This window comes from Meles meles, chromosome 16 (genome assembly GCF_922984935.1).
Source record: "Meles meles chromosome 16, mMelMel3.1 paternal haplotype, whole genome shotgun sequence".
NCBI lineage: Eukaryota > Metazoa > Chordata > Mammalia > Carnivora > Mustelidae > Meles > Meles meles.
The window spans coordinates 71,687,964-71,704,755 of NC_060081.1; the positions used below are offsets into that span (position 1 = coordinate 71,687,964).

The 16,792-nt window shown below is 46.1% G+C and overlaps 1 protein-coding gene across 1 annotated transcript; it reads left to right on the plus strand.

Moving 5' to 3' along the window:
- Positions 1–237: 237 nt before the first annotated feature.
- RNF114 (ring finger protein 114) lies at positions 238–16,236 on the plus strand. Its single transcript, XM_045981220.1, has 6 exons — positions 238–413; positions 4,495–4,645; positions 6,572–6,678; positions 7,029–7,143; positions 13,028–13,135; positions 14,381–16,236. The coding sequence occupies exons 1-6, from the start codon at positions 274–276 to the stop codon at positions 14,444–14,446; spliced, it is 687 nt and encodes a 228-aa protein (XP_045837176.1). The 5' UTR covers positions 238–273; the 3' UTR covers positions 14,447–16,236.
- Positions 16,237–16,792: the final 556 nt, after the last annotated feature.

Genomic DNA, 16,792 nt, shown 5'->3' on the forward strand with positions numbered 1-16,792 from the left:
GGCTTCGCCCTTCTCCTGTCAGTCGGGGGAGGAGAGGGAGGAGGAAAGGAGAGGGGGACAGGAGGCGTGGCCCACTCACAAGTCCCATCCCATCCACGCGCCCTTTCCACAAGCCACGCCCCGAGCGCCCCTCACCGCTCAGGGTCCCGCCTTTGCCCCGCCCCGGCTGGCCGCAAGCCCCGCCCCCAGCGCGCGTGCCAGCCGCGTACCTCGCCCCGCCCCCGCGGGCTCCTCCTTCTCGGCCGCCGTTGCGCCGCTCTGCGCGGCAGGAAGATGGCGGCGCAACAGCAGGACCGTGAGGGTGGTGCGCAGCTGGCTGGGCCCGCAGCGGAGGCCGACCCGCTGGGCCGCTTTACGTGTCCCGTGTGTTTAGAGGTGTATGAGAAGCCGGTGCAAGTGCCCTGCGGTCACGTGTAAGGGGCGAGCCGGGGTCCGGTCGCGGGGCAGCCTGATTAGGAGGGGTGCGGCGGGGAGTGTCTGGGGCGGAAGCGCTAGGACCGGTCTGGAGGATTCTTTTCCCCGGGCCCTCCGGAGCTCCTGAAGGTCGGTGGAAGTCGGCGGGGCGCTCTTCTCACTTCCAAGTATTCCGCGGTTTGTTGAGCTCCTACTGTGTTCCAGGCGGCCTGTCAGGCTCCTCACTCGTGATGGTGGAGTCGCACCCTGCTGGGGATTAGGTAGGGTCTCAGGTTGGCCCTTGGTGGGGCTCCTGGCCGGCTCATTCGGTAGAGCGTGTGACTTGTGATCTTGGGGTCGTCAGTTCGAGCCCCACGTTGGGCGTAGAGTTTACCTAAAAAAATAAAGTCGGACCTTGGAGGACAGCCACGGTTTCTCTTGAATAATTTGTGCACGTATGGCGTCGTGTATCCAGCTCTACCAAGTAATTCGAATGTGCACTGAAGTTGGAAAAACGCTGAACTAGACTAAAAGAACAAAAGGGAAGTCTTGATAATAGATTTCACCGGTCTGCCATTAACTGTGAAAGGGGTTGGGAGTTGCAGATAGCTCTTTTTAGTATTCCTACTTTGTACGGGGTTTGCTGCATTTTGTTTGAAATTAAGCCTCCAGGGCCTGCAGGTTGCTGATGCATTGGTTGTGACGGTTAAAGGAGAGGGGTGTGACCAGTACAGACTTTAGGCTGGCTACGTGCCTTGAGGTTGGCGGGATTTGAATCTAAGCCTTGCTCCATCAAGACATACAAACATCTAAGCTGAAAGAACTGTAGAAAATGTGGCTACTTCTTGCTGCTGGGTGTTGGCTTTTCCTCAGTGACCTCCCGCAGTGCTTATCTTGGGCATTATCTTGGCATTGGTTTTAGGACAGCTTTGTTGGAGAGTAGACGCGACAGGCTCCTGCTGGGTCACAGGTATTTTTCCTCCTCTAGCAGTACTGCAGGGGAAGAGGGTTGACAGCCATTTTGCAGGTGAGGGGACTGAAGCTCACGTAGGGCAGACTCACCATTGTCTAACTCTTCCCCAGATGAACTGCAGGTGTTTCCTTGCCAGCCCAGGAAGTAATTTGGCACCTGGCAAGGGCTCCCCAGCCACACTGACCGCTTTTTGCTTCTTCAGGTACTCTAAGTTCTTTCTAGCTTTAGGCTGTTCCCACTTGGGGTTCAGTTAGCCTGGAACGCTTCCTGCCCCATCTGCACTTCCCTGCCACCTACCCCAAATCCTTTCCGGACTTCAAGTCCCAGTTTAACTTACTTCCCTTATCATCATTCCTACTTAAATTACTTCCCTGTTTCACTCCCGGGACTTCCTTCCTCCCCTTCTTCGTTGCGGAGAGCTGAACTTAGGAATCATGAGGGCAGTGTCCATATCTGTGTTGCCCCTTTCTGTATCCCTAGTGCCTGGCACAGTGTCTAAGCTTCCATCTTCCAGTCTTACATTCAACACACTAAAATATGTGTATGCCCACCGTGTGCCAGGTTCTTGGGGCATAGTGAGAAACAAGGTGATTCTGCCCTCAAAGTTTACAGTCCAGTGAATTGATGATACATTAGGCTAACAAGTGTTAGAACTATTGTGAAAATTCAGTATGCAGTGGGAGGGTATTATAGGGATCAAACGGATGTGTTTGGGAGTGATCGGGTAATGAATGGATGGGTGACCTAAGAAATTGGTGGTGGCGGCTAGATAGTGTTCTCATTGAGTCATCTTTTCCTTGGATCAGCCCTCACTACTTTTACCTGATTTTGGATTAATTCATTGGATTTCATTAACAATTAATGTTTATAAAGAGGCTTGACCCAGCACAGTTTACCGGTGGAAGAGCAGCAGAAGTTGAGATTTCCTTGAGCCACATGATCCTTTCCTGGGTCGGAGGTCAAGGGGCAGTACTGGGTTTCTTGGCTGTTTTCTGTACTCACCGTCCTGGTCCATGTGTTCATCAGTTCGTGCTGATAAAAGACAGATGGATGCACCTCTGTGAGGGCAGCACAAGTCCTCCTTAGTTCCAGCCAAGTGCTTTTTTTTGCTGAGCCTAGTTAGTGGCAGATTTTTGCTAACATTCATGCTTGGAAACCAGCATCCTTGTAGCTTTCGCTGGGTGAGGCATTGAGTTTTTATAAAACTTTATTTCAAGCCCTGAATGACTGTGTCCTTCCAGTTAAGTGGAATATAGCTGCAGAAGGGCAGGTGGCTGGAAGCCCAAGAGAAGGCTGAACTAGATCAAGACCTGTGAAAAAGGAAAGAGAAACCGAAAGCAAGCCCAAGACTCGGGGACTGTTTAAAAGCAGGCTTGCATGGTGGGCATGACTCAGGCACAAAGTGGCTGGTGAACGTTTGGTCAGCGAGCTGTACCTGGTGTGTGCTTGAAAACTTAAAGCTGCTTTTTTCTACCAGCTGGGCTTGGTTTCTCTGGGACCTCTGCTGTCTTGGGTTCCTCTTGTGATCTGCCTTTGAGAAGAGTTACAATAAATGGTGCCTGCAAGGGCCCTGTCTGCCTCTCCAACCTAATCACTTGTCCTCTCCCCATGGTCTAGCCATCGTGGTCCCACAGGGCTCCCTTTCTGCTTTTTAGAACTCCCTTTGTACTTCGTATATAGTCTCTTTGTGGAACTCTTTGTGTCCAGGTCTGGGTGACTGTCTCCTCCTAGTTTTAGGTCTTAGCTCAAATATCGCCTTCTTAAAGAAGCTCAGTATCATCCACCTCGGCGGATCTCTGCTCGTTTTATTTCCTTCCTATACTTAATCGCTGTCAGAATTAACATTTGTGTCTTTCTCCACTTTGGAATATAAGCATCAAGAAGACAGGGATTTTGTTTACTTCTCCACTGTGCTCTCAGTGGTGAATCACTAGACTTAACCCTGTCCCAGACTGGTCTGTTTTGTGTGACAGTGTTAACATCCAGTTTTATGACAAAAAGAAAGAAAATCCTTAGAGACAGTAAAAATTTGTCAGTGCACAGGTTAGCTTTCCTGAGTTCTTCCTGGCGGGTTTTTTTTTTTTTTTTAATCTTACCTTAAACCTGTTGGGTGTGTAGCCAGGCTGTTTTCATGCCGAGTTATCCTCTCTCACTGTGGACCACCGCTCAGCATCACTCCCTGCATAGGCTTCAGGATAGAAACTTGGTATTCTTTGACTTTTCCTTCTCCAAATTCAGTGAGTTCCCAAGTCCTACTGACTCCACTCTGAATCATTTCTTGAGTTAATTCTCTGTTGTCTTAGGCCATTAGAATTCCTTGCCTTAGCCAGCTGTTTGGTTTCTACTTCACGGCTCCTGTCTTTTCTCACCTAAAAAAAAAAAAAAAAAAAAATTGAAAACCAACAACTCTCATCCCTGATAACCTCAGCTATTTTTCTAAAACTCGGACTTGGCCTTGTTGATATCTTTAAACATCTAGGTTCCTACCGTTCATGAGGAAAGGGGTTAGACTTTTATTTCCTTAGGTGCCTCATGGATTTTTAAGTCTATGTGCCTGGAATATTCTTACTTACCTCTGCCAGTGGAGCTCTTTTAAAGCTGTTTCGTGAATGCTGCCTCTGAAGACTTACCAGCCCTGTCCTCCTCTGGGTCACAGCGAGGTGGTCTGGTCTTCCTCTTCTCATAGCGCTTTACCCTCACCTCTAAGGATAGCGCCTCCTGTTGGTGGTGCTTGACACTGGACTGAGGCTCTTGCTGCATGTGTAACATCCCAGTAATCCCAGAGGTGGCTACCATCATCCCCATTTCATAGAGGAGAAACCGAGGTTCAGGAAACCCCACCAAGATCCCTCAGTGGCCAGCGCTAAGGTTTGAAGACTGTGCCACAACACCTTTCACTGTGTGTCTTGACAGTTCGTGTTTGTTTCTGTTGGTGGACATGTGTGTTTTTGGCAGGACACTCCCCCCACCCCATTTCAGGCCGGGGAGGACTCAGTATTTGAATCAGGAAGAGGGAGCAGTATGTTTTTATAATCCATTATTCATTGATGTCTTTTTAAAAGTTGATCCATTTTTGTTGTCTTGTCTCCACAATGCATGACGCTGGTTCTCTGTGTGTCTTGTTCTAGCTTTTGCTCTGCATGCCTGCAGGAATGTCTGAAGCCGAAGAAGCCTGTCTGTGGGGTGTGTCGCAGCGCTCTGGCCCCTGGCGTCCGAGCTGCGGAGCTCGAGCGGCAGATTGAGAGCACAGAGACTTCTTGCCATGGCTGCCGTAAAAATGTATGTGGAAGTAAAATGGAAGAGTCAGTGTCTTTCTGTGACGAGAGGGAGTAAAACGCAGAGCTGTTGCCACGTTGTTTCTGAAGTTAGAGCCTGACTGGGTGACTAACAGCACGTGTGCATGCTAGTTATCAGTGGCAATGGCTGTGCTGTTTCATTTTAGTGACCATATTGCTTTACTTTGTTTTTTTTAAGAGTTCGTTTAGTGTATTATGTATTGTAGCTTTGAAAACCATAGGAGTTAGTTATCCCAGTTTCTTCCCCTATAAAAGAGCCACCTTCCCAAAGCATTATGGCTATAATGGTAGGATGCTATTTCTTAGTTTTTTAAAATATAAAATGAGATCAGTGTCTCAGAAAAGCTACCTGCTGTCGTGAGTTCAAGGGGAAATGTTACAATCTATATCATTATGGACATGAAAGATATTTGAAGTTTTTAGTACTTGATAGGGAAAAATCATGACATAAAGGTCATTATGAAATTACATGTTTGTAAGAGCAATACTTAACATTTGAACTGCATCCATGCTCTTTTATATAATCATAGTAGAATCAAATGTATTTATTTCAGTATCTGTATAAAGGAGAAATACTACTGTTTTATTTCCTAAGAGATACAGCCTTAGAGGTTTTGAAATCATGATTTTGTTTATTTTGGACTGTACAAACACAAAATAATGTAGGTTTGTTCCTTACTCCAGAGATTACCTCTTGAAAAGTGATTTAATTTAGAAGGGCAAAACATTTTCTGCGCTTTGACAAATACACATAAGGTTTTTACAAACACCTGTGTAGGAATTTTACAAAATAGGAGCATACTATATAATTCTAGAACTTTTTCTCACTTTAAAAAATTTTTTCACTTAATGAAAATTCACTTGCTAGACATGTCAGTTTCATTTCTTTAACCACATTAGTATGGATGGTCGTGAATGGATATTCCTTATTTCCATCCTTTCAGAGTGATTTAGCACTAGGGGTACCAAGTGGTTATCATTCTGAATAGGGCTATTTCCCATCCCTTTTAATTGGGAGCTCTTTGGTTGATGGTCTGAAGTCAAGTTCTTTAGCTGGAGGTAAGACGGAAAGGAGCATTATGGTAAGCCAGAGCTCAAGTAACAAAGCTTTCTTTTTTTTCTCGTGGTTTCCTTTAATTTTGAAACTCAGGATATTAAAATGAAATTACCCGTTACTTTATCTTTATGCATGCATGATGGGGTTTTTTTTTCCTGTATACTTTTGATTTTTCTCCATTTTTAAAGATCAGTGATTGTATTGCATTTCCAAGTGTCCTAAACCTCCAGAAATGTTTATCTTCCCTTTATTTCTCCTCTTCATTCCTTATGCTTTTTCTTTCCTTTTGGAACACCTGCGAGGACGCATTCTCCTCTAGGTTTTCTTTCTCTTTCCATCTTGCAAAGACTAAATTTTATAAGAGAAATAAAACTCAGATTTCTGTTTTTGTTTTTGTTTTTTTAAAGATCATTTTTCACTATCTGGCATTCTGTACTTTAATTAAAATTGCTGGTCTTTATCTCTTTTACTTAAATGATTACTTTTTTACTGCTGCGCATAATGAAAGTGGTTCTTGGCTTGCTGTGAGGAGACTAGTTTAAACACTATGTGGAAAACTTTGAAATCTTCCCTGGGTTTGGAGTCTGTGAGCAGAGGGCATACCTTGAATAAAAGCAAACTTCTAGAAGAGATATTTGAGTTGAAGCAGTTGTCCTGGGTTGGGCAAGTCAGACATCCGCCTTGGTATTAACGAATACCCTGCAACAAACGTGCTTTCAGCCCCTGTCAGTGTAGCCAGGGGTCTGGTGAGATTGTTTGCCAAGGTGGTACAGGCCTGGTTTTCATCTTAACCTTGCTTTGGGACTCTGTTGGCCCTGACTAACTTATGGGCTCTGATTCTTCCTGTCCAAGTTTTTACTGTCCAAGATCCGGGCCCACGTGGTTACCTGTTCCAAATACCAGAATTACATCATGGAAGGTGTGAAGGCCACCACCAAGGATGCCTCCCTTCAGCCAAGGTAAATGACTCAAAGCACTCCCTTAGGCAGAGGTTAGCTGTTGCTATGAGGACAGTGGACACTTGGCATGTTCAAGGGTTTAGTTGTAGGAGTTTGGGAAAGTGGAGGTATAATTGCTAACCTGGCTACACCTGATGTCAGTTTTTGTTTTGGGGGTGGGGTGTGGAGGACTCTGTTGCTCACTCCATTAGCCCTGCTGTTACTTTCAACACTTGACCTGATTCTGAAGTAATTGTCAGAATCCCTGTCATAACACATTGAATGTTGTACCTTTTTTGGGGGGGTCCAGTGGATGAAGTGTGGAAAAGTACTCACAGAGAAGTTTTTTTTTCCTGCCCTTTATCTTCCAGGAATGTCCCAAACCGTTACACATTTCCTTGTCCTTATTGTCCCGAGAAGAACTTTGATCAAGAGGGACTAGTGGAACACTGCAAGTTATCCCATAGCACGGATACCAAATCTGTGGTAAGAGGAACTAGGTTTTGTTGTTTTCCTTTTTATGAAAAAAAGTCAAACTTACAGAAAAATGAACAGGATTAGTACAGTGAACGCCTGTCTGCCCTTCACCTAGATTCACGGATTAATAACATTTTACCCTGTTTGCTTAGTGATATTCTATACGTACATATTTTTTGCTAACCATTCAGTAATAAGATATCATGACTTTGTGTTCCTACTCACTTCAGCGTGTTATCTCCTAAGAACAATAACATTTCCTTACAAAATCACATTTTTGTGTTTGTCACACTCAGGAAATGTAACATTGACATAATTTAATATCTAATAGCGAATTCATGTTTAAATTTTAACAATTGTAGAGCCGCCTGGCTGGCTCAGTCTCGGTAGAGCATGTGATCCCTGTTCCCAGGGTTGTGAGTTCAGGCCCCATGTTGGCCATAGAGATTACTTTAAAAAAAAAAAAAAAAAAAAGTGGAATACCCTGAAATTTTACTAATTGTAATATCCTTCATAGCAGTATTATTCTGCCCCCAAATCCTGGATCTTTGTGCTTCATGTAGCTGTCATGTCTCTAGTGCTTGGCTTTTCTTCGCCTTGCATTACCTTGACATTTTTATTTTTATTTATTTATTTATTCATTTGACAGAGAGAGATCACAGGTAGACAGAGAGGCAGGCAGAGAGAGAGAGGGAAGCAGGCTCCCTGCTGAGCAGAGAGCCCGATGCGGGACTCGATCCCAGGACCTGAGATCATGACCCGAGCCGAAGGCAGCGGCTTAACCCACTGAGCCACCCAGGCGCCCCACCTTGACATTTTTAAAGAGGACAAGCCAGTTGTTTTGTAAGATGTCCTTCAATTTGTGTTTGATTTCTCATCATTCCATAAGCCATGTGTCCTCCGGGTGCCACATCAGGGGTCACATGGTATCTGTTGGCCCTGTGGTTGGTAATGTTACCTTGGATCCCTTGGCATCCGTGAGGTTTGTCCTCTGTAATGCTACCATTTTCCGCTTGAGAGTAGTTAGTGTTGTGGAGAAACAGTGTGTATGAAATTATTAGGAAAGTGCTTATCAGTCTTGTAACTGATGGCAGACTGGCATGTAGTTCTGTTTTGTTTTAATGTTTGGATGTGGTCCATGTCAGCAGGATTACCCCTTCCTCTTTTTTCCTCCCAAGTAAGCTCTGTGCCCAATGTGGAGCTTGAACTCACAATCCCGAGATTAAGAATCACACACTCCACTGACTGAGCCAGCCAGGTGCCCCCTTGCCTCTTAATGTCATTGACAGACTAGGTCTTTTTTTTTTTTTTTTTTTAAAGATTTTATTTGTTTATTTGACAGAGAAATCACAAGTAGGCAGAGAAGTGGGCAGGGGTGGGGGAAGCAGGCTCCCTGCTGAGCATAGAGCCCCCTGAGATCATGACCTGAGCCAAAGGTAGAGGCTCAACCCACTGAGCCACCAAGGTGCCCCGACAGGCTAGGTCTTGATACAGCCTCTTCCATAGTTTTTTTCAGTTTCCATTTATCTCAGACTGTTCTCCTGAACTGTATACTTGGTTCTTTGGTCACACTTCAGCTCCCTTGCCTTAAAAGGTGATGCATGGACTTTAGGATGTGCATGAGCTTTTGTGAATAGGATTAGGCCTGGTGGCATTCTTTTTTTGTTTGTTTGTTTTGTTTTGTTGCAAATTTTAAGATACCTGACCTTTTGGAGGATACATTAGGTCTTCTCTAGTCTTACCACGTCACATTCCAGTTAGTACAGCCACGTTTTACATGGGGCTCCCTGAGTTCTTACTGTTGTGCTGTGACAGATTTGACAGATAAATTCCCTCTTGTCAGCTTTTCCCAACACTCCTCATTAGGGAACCTGGCAAGCTCGGTTCATTGTAAGTCATTTTCAGCCAGGCCATGTTGCTGCTAGGCACACATGGTCTCTGGTAACTGTTCTGGGGATTCTGTTTGCATTAAGTTCCTGGCATGAACCGTCCTCATCTTTTCCAGGTAACACTGAATCCTGCTTTTAACTGAGTTCAGAGTATCAGGTGCGAATTCCTTTCTTCTCTCTTCCTCCTCCTGTCTCAGGAACTCTCTGATCTACCTCTGAGGTCACAGATTGGCAGTCTATGGGATATGTCTGGACTATACACATTTTACCTTCCTTTTTAACCTTTGAAAACCAGAAGATTCTCTGTCTTGATACTCTGCACTTGAGAAACTGGAAGTTCTGGCAAGAGTCAACTGGCTTAGAGTAGTCGCTGCCCCTCTAGATGGGATGGGCTTACATCTGTCCTCCTTCGCTCATGTGCCTTACTGATCTGGGCCCTGTGAGCACATGAATTTGCAGCCCTTATTCCTTGTCCTTAATGTTCCTTTTTGTGTTGAGGAAAAGGCTCCTTTCCAAGTCTGGCCCTGCCGGGGTCCTCAGGCTCACACGGAGGACTGAGCAGAGGGCCCAGCCCAAAGTAAGAGTTAACCCTGCTCCTGCAGCTTACCCTGCCCTGTGTCTTGTCTCCTCTTACCTCAGCTTTGCTGTCTGCCCATGCCTGATTTGTTTTCCTGCAGACATGCCCATCTTCCTTGGCTCCTTGGTGAGAGGAATACTCGATCTCTTCTCTCCCTAGATAATGTTCAGTTGATCTTTTCCCTCAAGCTTGTTGTTTTCCGGCTGCTGCTCTTTGAACCTGTTTTTTTTTTTCCTCCCCTCCAGATTCAGCCTCCACCCTTTCTGAGTCATGTTCTCTGTGGTCCCAGCTGACTTACTAAGACCTTGCTTTCTGTCATTTCTTTGCATTTTTTTCTTCTTCTTAAGATTTTATTTATTTATTTGACACAGAGAGTGGATGCACAAGCAGGGGGAGCTGCAGAGGGAGAGGGAGAGGGCTTGATCCCAGGACCCTGGGATCATGACCTGAGCCAAAAGCAGACAGACACTTGACTGACTGAGCCACCCAGGCACCCCCACCCCGTCTTTGCAATTTTTTAAATACATTTTCTTTGTGTGTAGTCCGTTCATGGTGTAAAAAGTGTCTCTCTGGCCCCTTCCCCCAGTTTTCCGGCTCCCTTCGATGTCATTAGTTCCCAGTATTTCTTTACATTCTTGCATTTTATTCTGTTGGGATATGGTAAATGCATTATGTTGCCATTTGCCATTTTTATTTAATAGAAGTAAACCTGATCTAAAACTCAAAACTCCACACTATGGTGACCTGCCAGCCTCTCATGAGAGATCACTCACAGAGGATTGATTGTTCTCAAAAATAACCTCACCGCTTGATGCTAATATTTGTCTTTCTGACATTTATATCTTTATTACATAGATGACTTTGGAAATTTCTGTAGGCAGATGCCAACCTGAAATGGGCGTCGAACCTGTTGTTTCTCCGTGATGCCAGAGTAGCTTCGCAGTGCGCATTCTTTGGCCACAGCGGGCAAGATGAGAGTTATGTTCTGTGCAAAATACCTGAAGCCAGGGTTTCAGCTCTTCCTTCCAAGATGTTTTAGTTGTGATTCTTTTTTTTCTTTTTTTTTTTTTTAAAAAGATTTTATTTATTTGACAGAGAGGTCACAAGTAGGCAGAGAAGCATGCAAAGAGAGAGGAGGAAGCAGGCTCCCTGCTGAGCAGAGAGCCTAATGTGGGGCTCGATCCCAGGACCCTGAGATCATGACCTGAGCCAAAGGCAGAGGCTTAACTCACTGAGCCACCCAGGCGCCCCTTTAGTTGTGATTCTTTTTTTTTTTTTCCTAAATATTTTATTTATTTGACAGAGAGAAATCACAACTAGGCAGAGAGGCAGGCAGAGAGAGAGGAGGAAGCAGGCTCCCCGCGGAGCAGAGAGCCCGATGGGGGGCTCGATCCCAGGACCCTGGGATCATGACCTGAGCCGAAGGCAGAGGCTTTAACCCACTGAGCCACCCAGGTGCCCTAGTTGTGATTCTTTTTTTTTTTTTTAAATATTTTATTTATTTGACAGAGAGAGATCACAACTAGGCAGAGAGGCAGACAGAGAGAGAGGAGGAAGCAGGCTCCCTGCAGAGCAGAGAGCCCAATGTGGGGCTCGATCCCAGGACCCTGGGATCATGACCTGAGCCGAAGGCAGAGGCTTAACCCGCTGAGCCACCCAGGCGCCCCCGTGATTCTTAATGACCAATCGGTCACTCAAGGGCAAGTGTGAAAGACACACAAACACTACCCACCTGCCCCCACTGCACATTTTCTGTTAAAGTTTGCCAGACAAGCTTAACTATTTTGATAATTACAAGAATGATAACGGATGTTAAGTAAAATGTAGAGACTGGGATTCATTTCCTACCGCCATCCTGTCCAGTAGTTTTTAGAAGGGAATAAACGAAGTTTGTGTGCCGTCCAAGCCAAGTGGCTTGACTGTGTTGTAGAGCTGGTGAGCTGCAGAGCCAGTACTGGAACCCGGGTGAGATAGCGTGTCTTTCTTTCATATGCCTCATTTTTTGCCAAAATAAGTGTGCCAAACTAAAATCTAGGTGTTGGGGATAAGGGACAGGTCATCAAAGTATTACCTGCTTTTCTGTAGGTTGGAAGTTCTGTTGCATGCTAAGTTTTACAGTGCAGACATACATTTTATTTTTAAAGATTTTATTTATTTGACTGGCATAGATCACAAGTGGACAGAGAGGCAGGCAGAGAGAGAGAGGTGGAAGTAGGCTCCCAGCCAAGCAGAGAGCCCATTGCGGGACTCAATCCCAGGACCCTGGGATCATGACTTGAGCCAAAGGCAAAGGCTTAACCCACTGAGCCACCCAGGCGCCCCCAGACATAAATTTTGAACACATCTTTGCCTGTGTTTATAAAATATTGTCTTAGATCTGGGTTAATTTGGTTAAAGGTTAATTAAGTGCACTCATAAATTTGATAGTGCTAGAGTACTCTGGTTTCTGGTACTGCAACCTAATTTTCTCTTTTTCCCCCCTCTTTTGGCTTTCTGAAATCCTTCTGGTTCTTTTGTCTCTGTTGAAGCCTCTCTTCTACCAGCTGTTGGCCCTCTGTTCTGTCTCCTTTCCATCTACAAACTCCTTACCTGTTAATGTTTCAGCCCTTCCCATTGGGAGCCATCTCCTGCTTATTAGTCTCTGGACCTGACGCACCTTCCAGCCCCATAGCTGCGGCTTCCAGCCCAGCTCCTTCCACAAAGGAGTCTTCCACCATTTCAGACCAGTCTCTTGCCAACCCCTTTCGTCACCCCATCTTCCTTGTAAATAGTGGGGTTCCATTTCCAAGCTGACTGCTGCTCCCCCCGGCCCAGCTCCTCTCTGTCCGTATCTGAATTTTGTGTTCTAAGCAGACTGATCACCTGGCTGTTGGCCTATCCTGCTGCCCCCTGGCCTCTCCTCTGTGCCACTGCCCGTCTGTGGAGCACCCTTTCATGTTCTCTTTGTCCTTCCAGATACATCCCTGTTTTCAAAGCCCAAATCGACTTCTTACATGAAAGCTTTTCAGCCCTCTCTTCTAAGCTTTGACTTTGTAAAAACAGTGCAGAAGGGTGTGTTTTACTTCCTCAAGATACGGTTTGTCTGTCATTTCCTGGGTTTTCTTTGTGCTTTTGGATCACTTTGTCTGCTGGGTCAGACAGCCAGAGTCTAGGCCCCGACTGGGCTGACACATGTCTTGGTCACAGAAGGGGGTCAGAAAAGGGTGGTGTCGTGCCTAAAGCATTTATGCGCTCTCAGCTGTTGTTTCACCCGAGGAGGAGGCTGACTGTTCTCTGGGATACAGACATGCATACGAAGGAGTGGCCAGGCCCTAACCCCATGTGTCAGGAAAGCTTGTCCTGGAGGAAAGGAGGCCAGATACAGGCCACAGAGGGCTAAGGTCAGCTCAGATGTCAAGTGCCTAAGACTGTGCTTCTTTGTTCAAAGGTTTGCCCGATATGTGCCTCAATGCCCTGGGGGGACCCCAGCTACCGCAGTGCCAACTTCATAGAGCACATCCAGCGCCGGCACCAGTTTTCTTATGACACTTTCGTGGTGAGTCTGGAGCCCGGGCCCTGATCCTTTCCCTGGGGGACCAGTGGAAGGATCTCCCTTCTCTTACCTGGAGAACTGTGGGTCCCATCGTTGAGTTTTGTCACTGGTGTGATGGGCTCCCTGGAACAGCAGCTGTGTGGTCCGTACTCGTGAACCCGGTGAGTGGCCCGAGCCTTTGTTGTGTGGTATTTAAGAAGGTGAACTGGCCAGTCATCTGCGGTGACACATAGTGAAAGCTCGCTCCCTGGGTTTTTTCCCCCAAAATGTTTCCTGCTTCCTTTTGGTATGTGTAGTTTTTCACGGAACCTGGTTTAGGATCCCAAAGGTCAGATGCTTACGCGGACCAGGCCCGTAACGGCAGTGGTCCTCGTGAGGATTCGCAAGCTGTTCGGTATCCAGCCCGTCTGGTCCAGCTGATCGTTAGCGCGTGGAGGTAGAGGGATAGTACTGCATGTCTCCTCCACCTGCCCCAGCAAGCTGGGAAGGCAGAATGTCGTAGGAGGTATCACATATTTTTTTTAAAGGACTTGAGGTCAAACAAAACACATCCACTTGCCAAAGGTGTTCATCCAGCTTGTATCCTTTCCCAAGAGCTAAGCGGTTTTGAAGGGACCCACTGTTGTCTTGGCATAATAGTAATGGGTGAATTTGGCCACCTGTTTTTCAAAGTAAATGGCTGGTTTGTTTACAGATACATGTCGTGAGGATCTTAGAGTAGTATTCAGTCTTAACGGCTGTATTTCAGGACCTGAGAATGAAAGCGTGACTCTTTCCTAAGTTGTCACAAAATACTTATTCTCAGTCTAAGAGAGCGTCTGAGGTTCAGATTTCAAAATAACTGTCCTTTTTGTTAGTGCTGTGAAGAGGAATAAGGTTCCCAAGTTGTACCCAAGTAGATAATTCGGCCTCATTGAATCAAAAAGGCAAATACGACTCCAGTGTACTCCCCTTTGAGTACTTGGCCTGTGCCCCACTCCATGCACGTGCCCTCTGGTCTTCACAGTCCCTGTCTGAGGGAGCCATCAGGATTTTCGTCGTCAGGCTGGGGCAGCAGAGGCACATAGAGATCAAGTGAGCAGTTTGCCCCCAGTTCTGTGGCCAGCATTGCATCCTGGAGCCGGAATCGGTCCTGGGTCGGTCACCTCTAGAGCCCAATGTCCCCGGGCTGCACCGCTTTTCCTACTGAGCGTGAGTCTTTGCAGCTGTAACCAGTGCTGAAGCCGCGTGTCTGTGTTTTGCCCGCAGGATTACGATGTTGACGAAGAGGACATGATGAACCAGGTGTTGCAGCGTTCCATCATCGATCAGTGAGCAGACTCCGCTGTTCGTCTCCTGTTCCAGAGCTTCCATTGTGTGTGAGGCGTGGAACATGTGACTCATACACCTTAAATGTACAACGGACCTGGAAGTGAGCTGTGGTGTTAGCATAGGGTCTCTTCTGACAGGAAAAGAGGTCTCCAGGTCAGAGCCGTCCTTTCCTTTGGGGCCTTCCCTCCTGTTTGTTCTATCACGTGTCTGGTCTCTGACTGCTCCTCAGCTCCTTCCTGGAGCTGCTGCTTCCTCTTCCGGAAGAGAATCCAGTTTCTCCACCTGTCCTTGTTTCACACGTGTTCCTCCCATCTAGTGTTCATCTCCCAGGTCCTCTGAGCCAGCCAGGACCTTTCCTGGGTCATGAATAGCACAAATGAGACCAGCATCTCCTCTCCTTGTCCCCGAGGTGTGTGTGTGTCCAGTCGCCGACAGAGCTCCTTCTGTCCTCTGGGAATTCTTGTTCCTTGCCAAAAGCTGGAGTTTTACCTCTTGGAAAGGGTTTCAGAGGGCCTGTTAGGGTGAATGTTCTGGGTTTAGCATGATCCGATGCTGGAAGTTTTGATTAGTGATATTTTCCCACCACTCCTACACACCCTTAGAATTAACTGGTTCAGTCTTAAATGCCTGCATGGTGCCTTTTTAGGATAAGGTGTAACCATACATTTTTAGTGAGAATAAGTGTTTCTAGGTTAGGAAAGTTAAACTCCAGTTATCCATAAGCGGGGAGGAGGGTCAGCTAGGAGCAGTGCGAGGGCGGTAGCTTTTTGGTTCTGATTTTCAGACTAATGCTGTGTTTTCAGATGACTGAGTTATGTTTACCTCTCTCTTTCGGAGCCTGCTTACATTTTTGTCCTCGAAGCACGAGCAGGAGTCCTCAGATAAATAAGAAGGAAGACGTTTAGGGGCTCCAGTGGATACTATAGTTTTTTTTATCTTTTATTTGGTAACTTAGATTAAACTGAGTATTGCTTTTCTATCGCAAATGGTTTCCTTATGAAACTGGTTTCTGCGTGTAAATCAGTGTGTGAAAACCTGCCTTCTAAAGCAGAGGTTATAGGAAATCTAGTATCCCAGCCTGCTGTCTCTTTTTGACAAGACACACTGTTCAGAAGCCAAACATGTCTCCTCTGAGCACTTGTTGATGGAAACTGTCTACTGGAAGCTTGCTTTGTTAATAGCTTAAGAAACATGAAGTTCACCATGTTTCACGAATATTAATAAATACAGGGCTACGAGCTGTCAGTCTAATCTGTAGGAGCAGAACCTTTGATTGACCAAAAGGCCTGTGGCTTTATGTTCACTTTTTTGTGTCAGACCTCTCTACGCTGAGCACGGAAAGTTACTCTGGTCAGTGGCTAAGGTTGCAAGTGACCGCGTGCTTTGGGCCTGTGTGTACTGCTGTGGTGGGCCTCTCCCTCTGCCAGTAGGGGCGGCAGATGTCTAGTTCCCAGCAAAGACAGGGCCCTTCGGGGGCGAAGTGATGCTTTCTAAAGTGATACTGTTTGGGAGGGCTCAAATGTTAAGGTCTGTGTCTTCACTGTCATTTCTGGAAAAAGTTCACTCTGACCTTCCTGAAGTGAGAGGTCTAAGTTTGGAGGGAAATTTGACAAAGCTATCATTTGAGGGAATGGATGAGAGTGTGTCCATTTCACTGGTGGTACCAAGAAACTGATTTCCTTGTATTAAGTGCACTTCATGTATTTCTAATAAGATGACTTTCCAGAAAGTGAAATTTGTTATGTTCTGGCTTTTAAATGGTGAAATATAAATAAATTTCCTAATTTATCCAATTGGCAAGCTGTAATTCCTGCTTTCATTAACCAACTTTTGCTGACGTCTGGGCCTGCGGAGGCTCCAGAAAATTGTTACTCTGAGGGGAAGTGCTTGTCCGTCACAAGTCCCATGTGGCTCCGATCTTGGCTCCGATCTTAGCTCCGACACTTCACCTGCTGGGCCTCACCAAACTTGTCCTCTCTAGAAAACGAACACAACCCTCCCTTCTCATGGCTGGGAGCGCCGATGAGGTGAGAAATGACCGTGCTCCTTGAAGCAAGGCTTTACTGAGACATGTGGCTTCGGCTCCATTCTGATGACTTGGCAGCAGCCCCGAGGTGTCGTCGTAAAGGGTCTCGTGCATTAATATCTGAGGTCACGGCATGCTCAAGTTCTCCATTCTGCCTCTGGCTGTAGGACTTCGGGCAAATACTTTCCCTTTCTGAACCTGTTTCCCTACCATGAAATGGGAATAATTTTCTGGCTTCTAGTGTCTTTATAAAGGAGGAGCTATTATTAAAATGCTACCATTTCTTAATCCGTACAGTTTATAATTACACGGTTGATGAATGC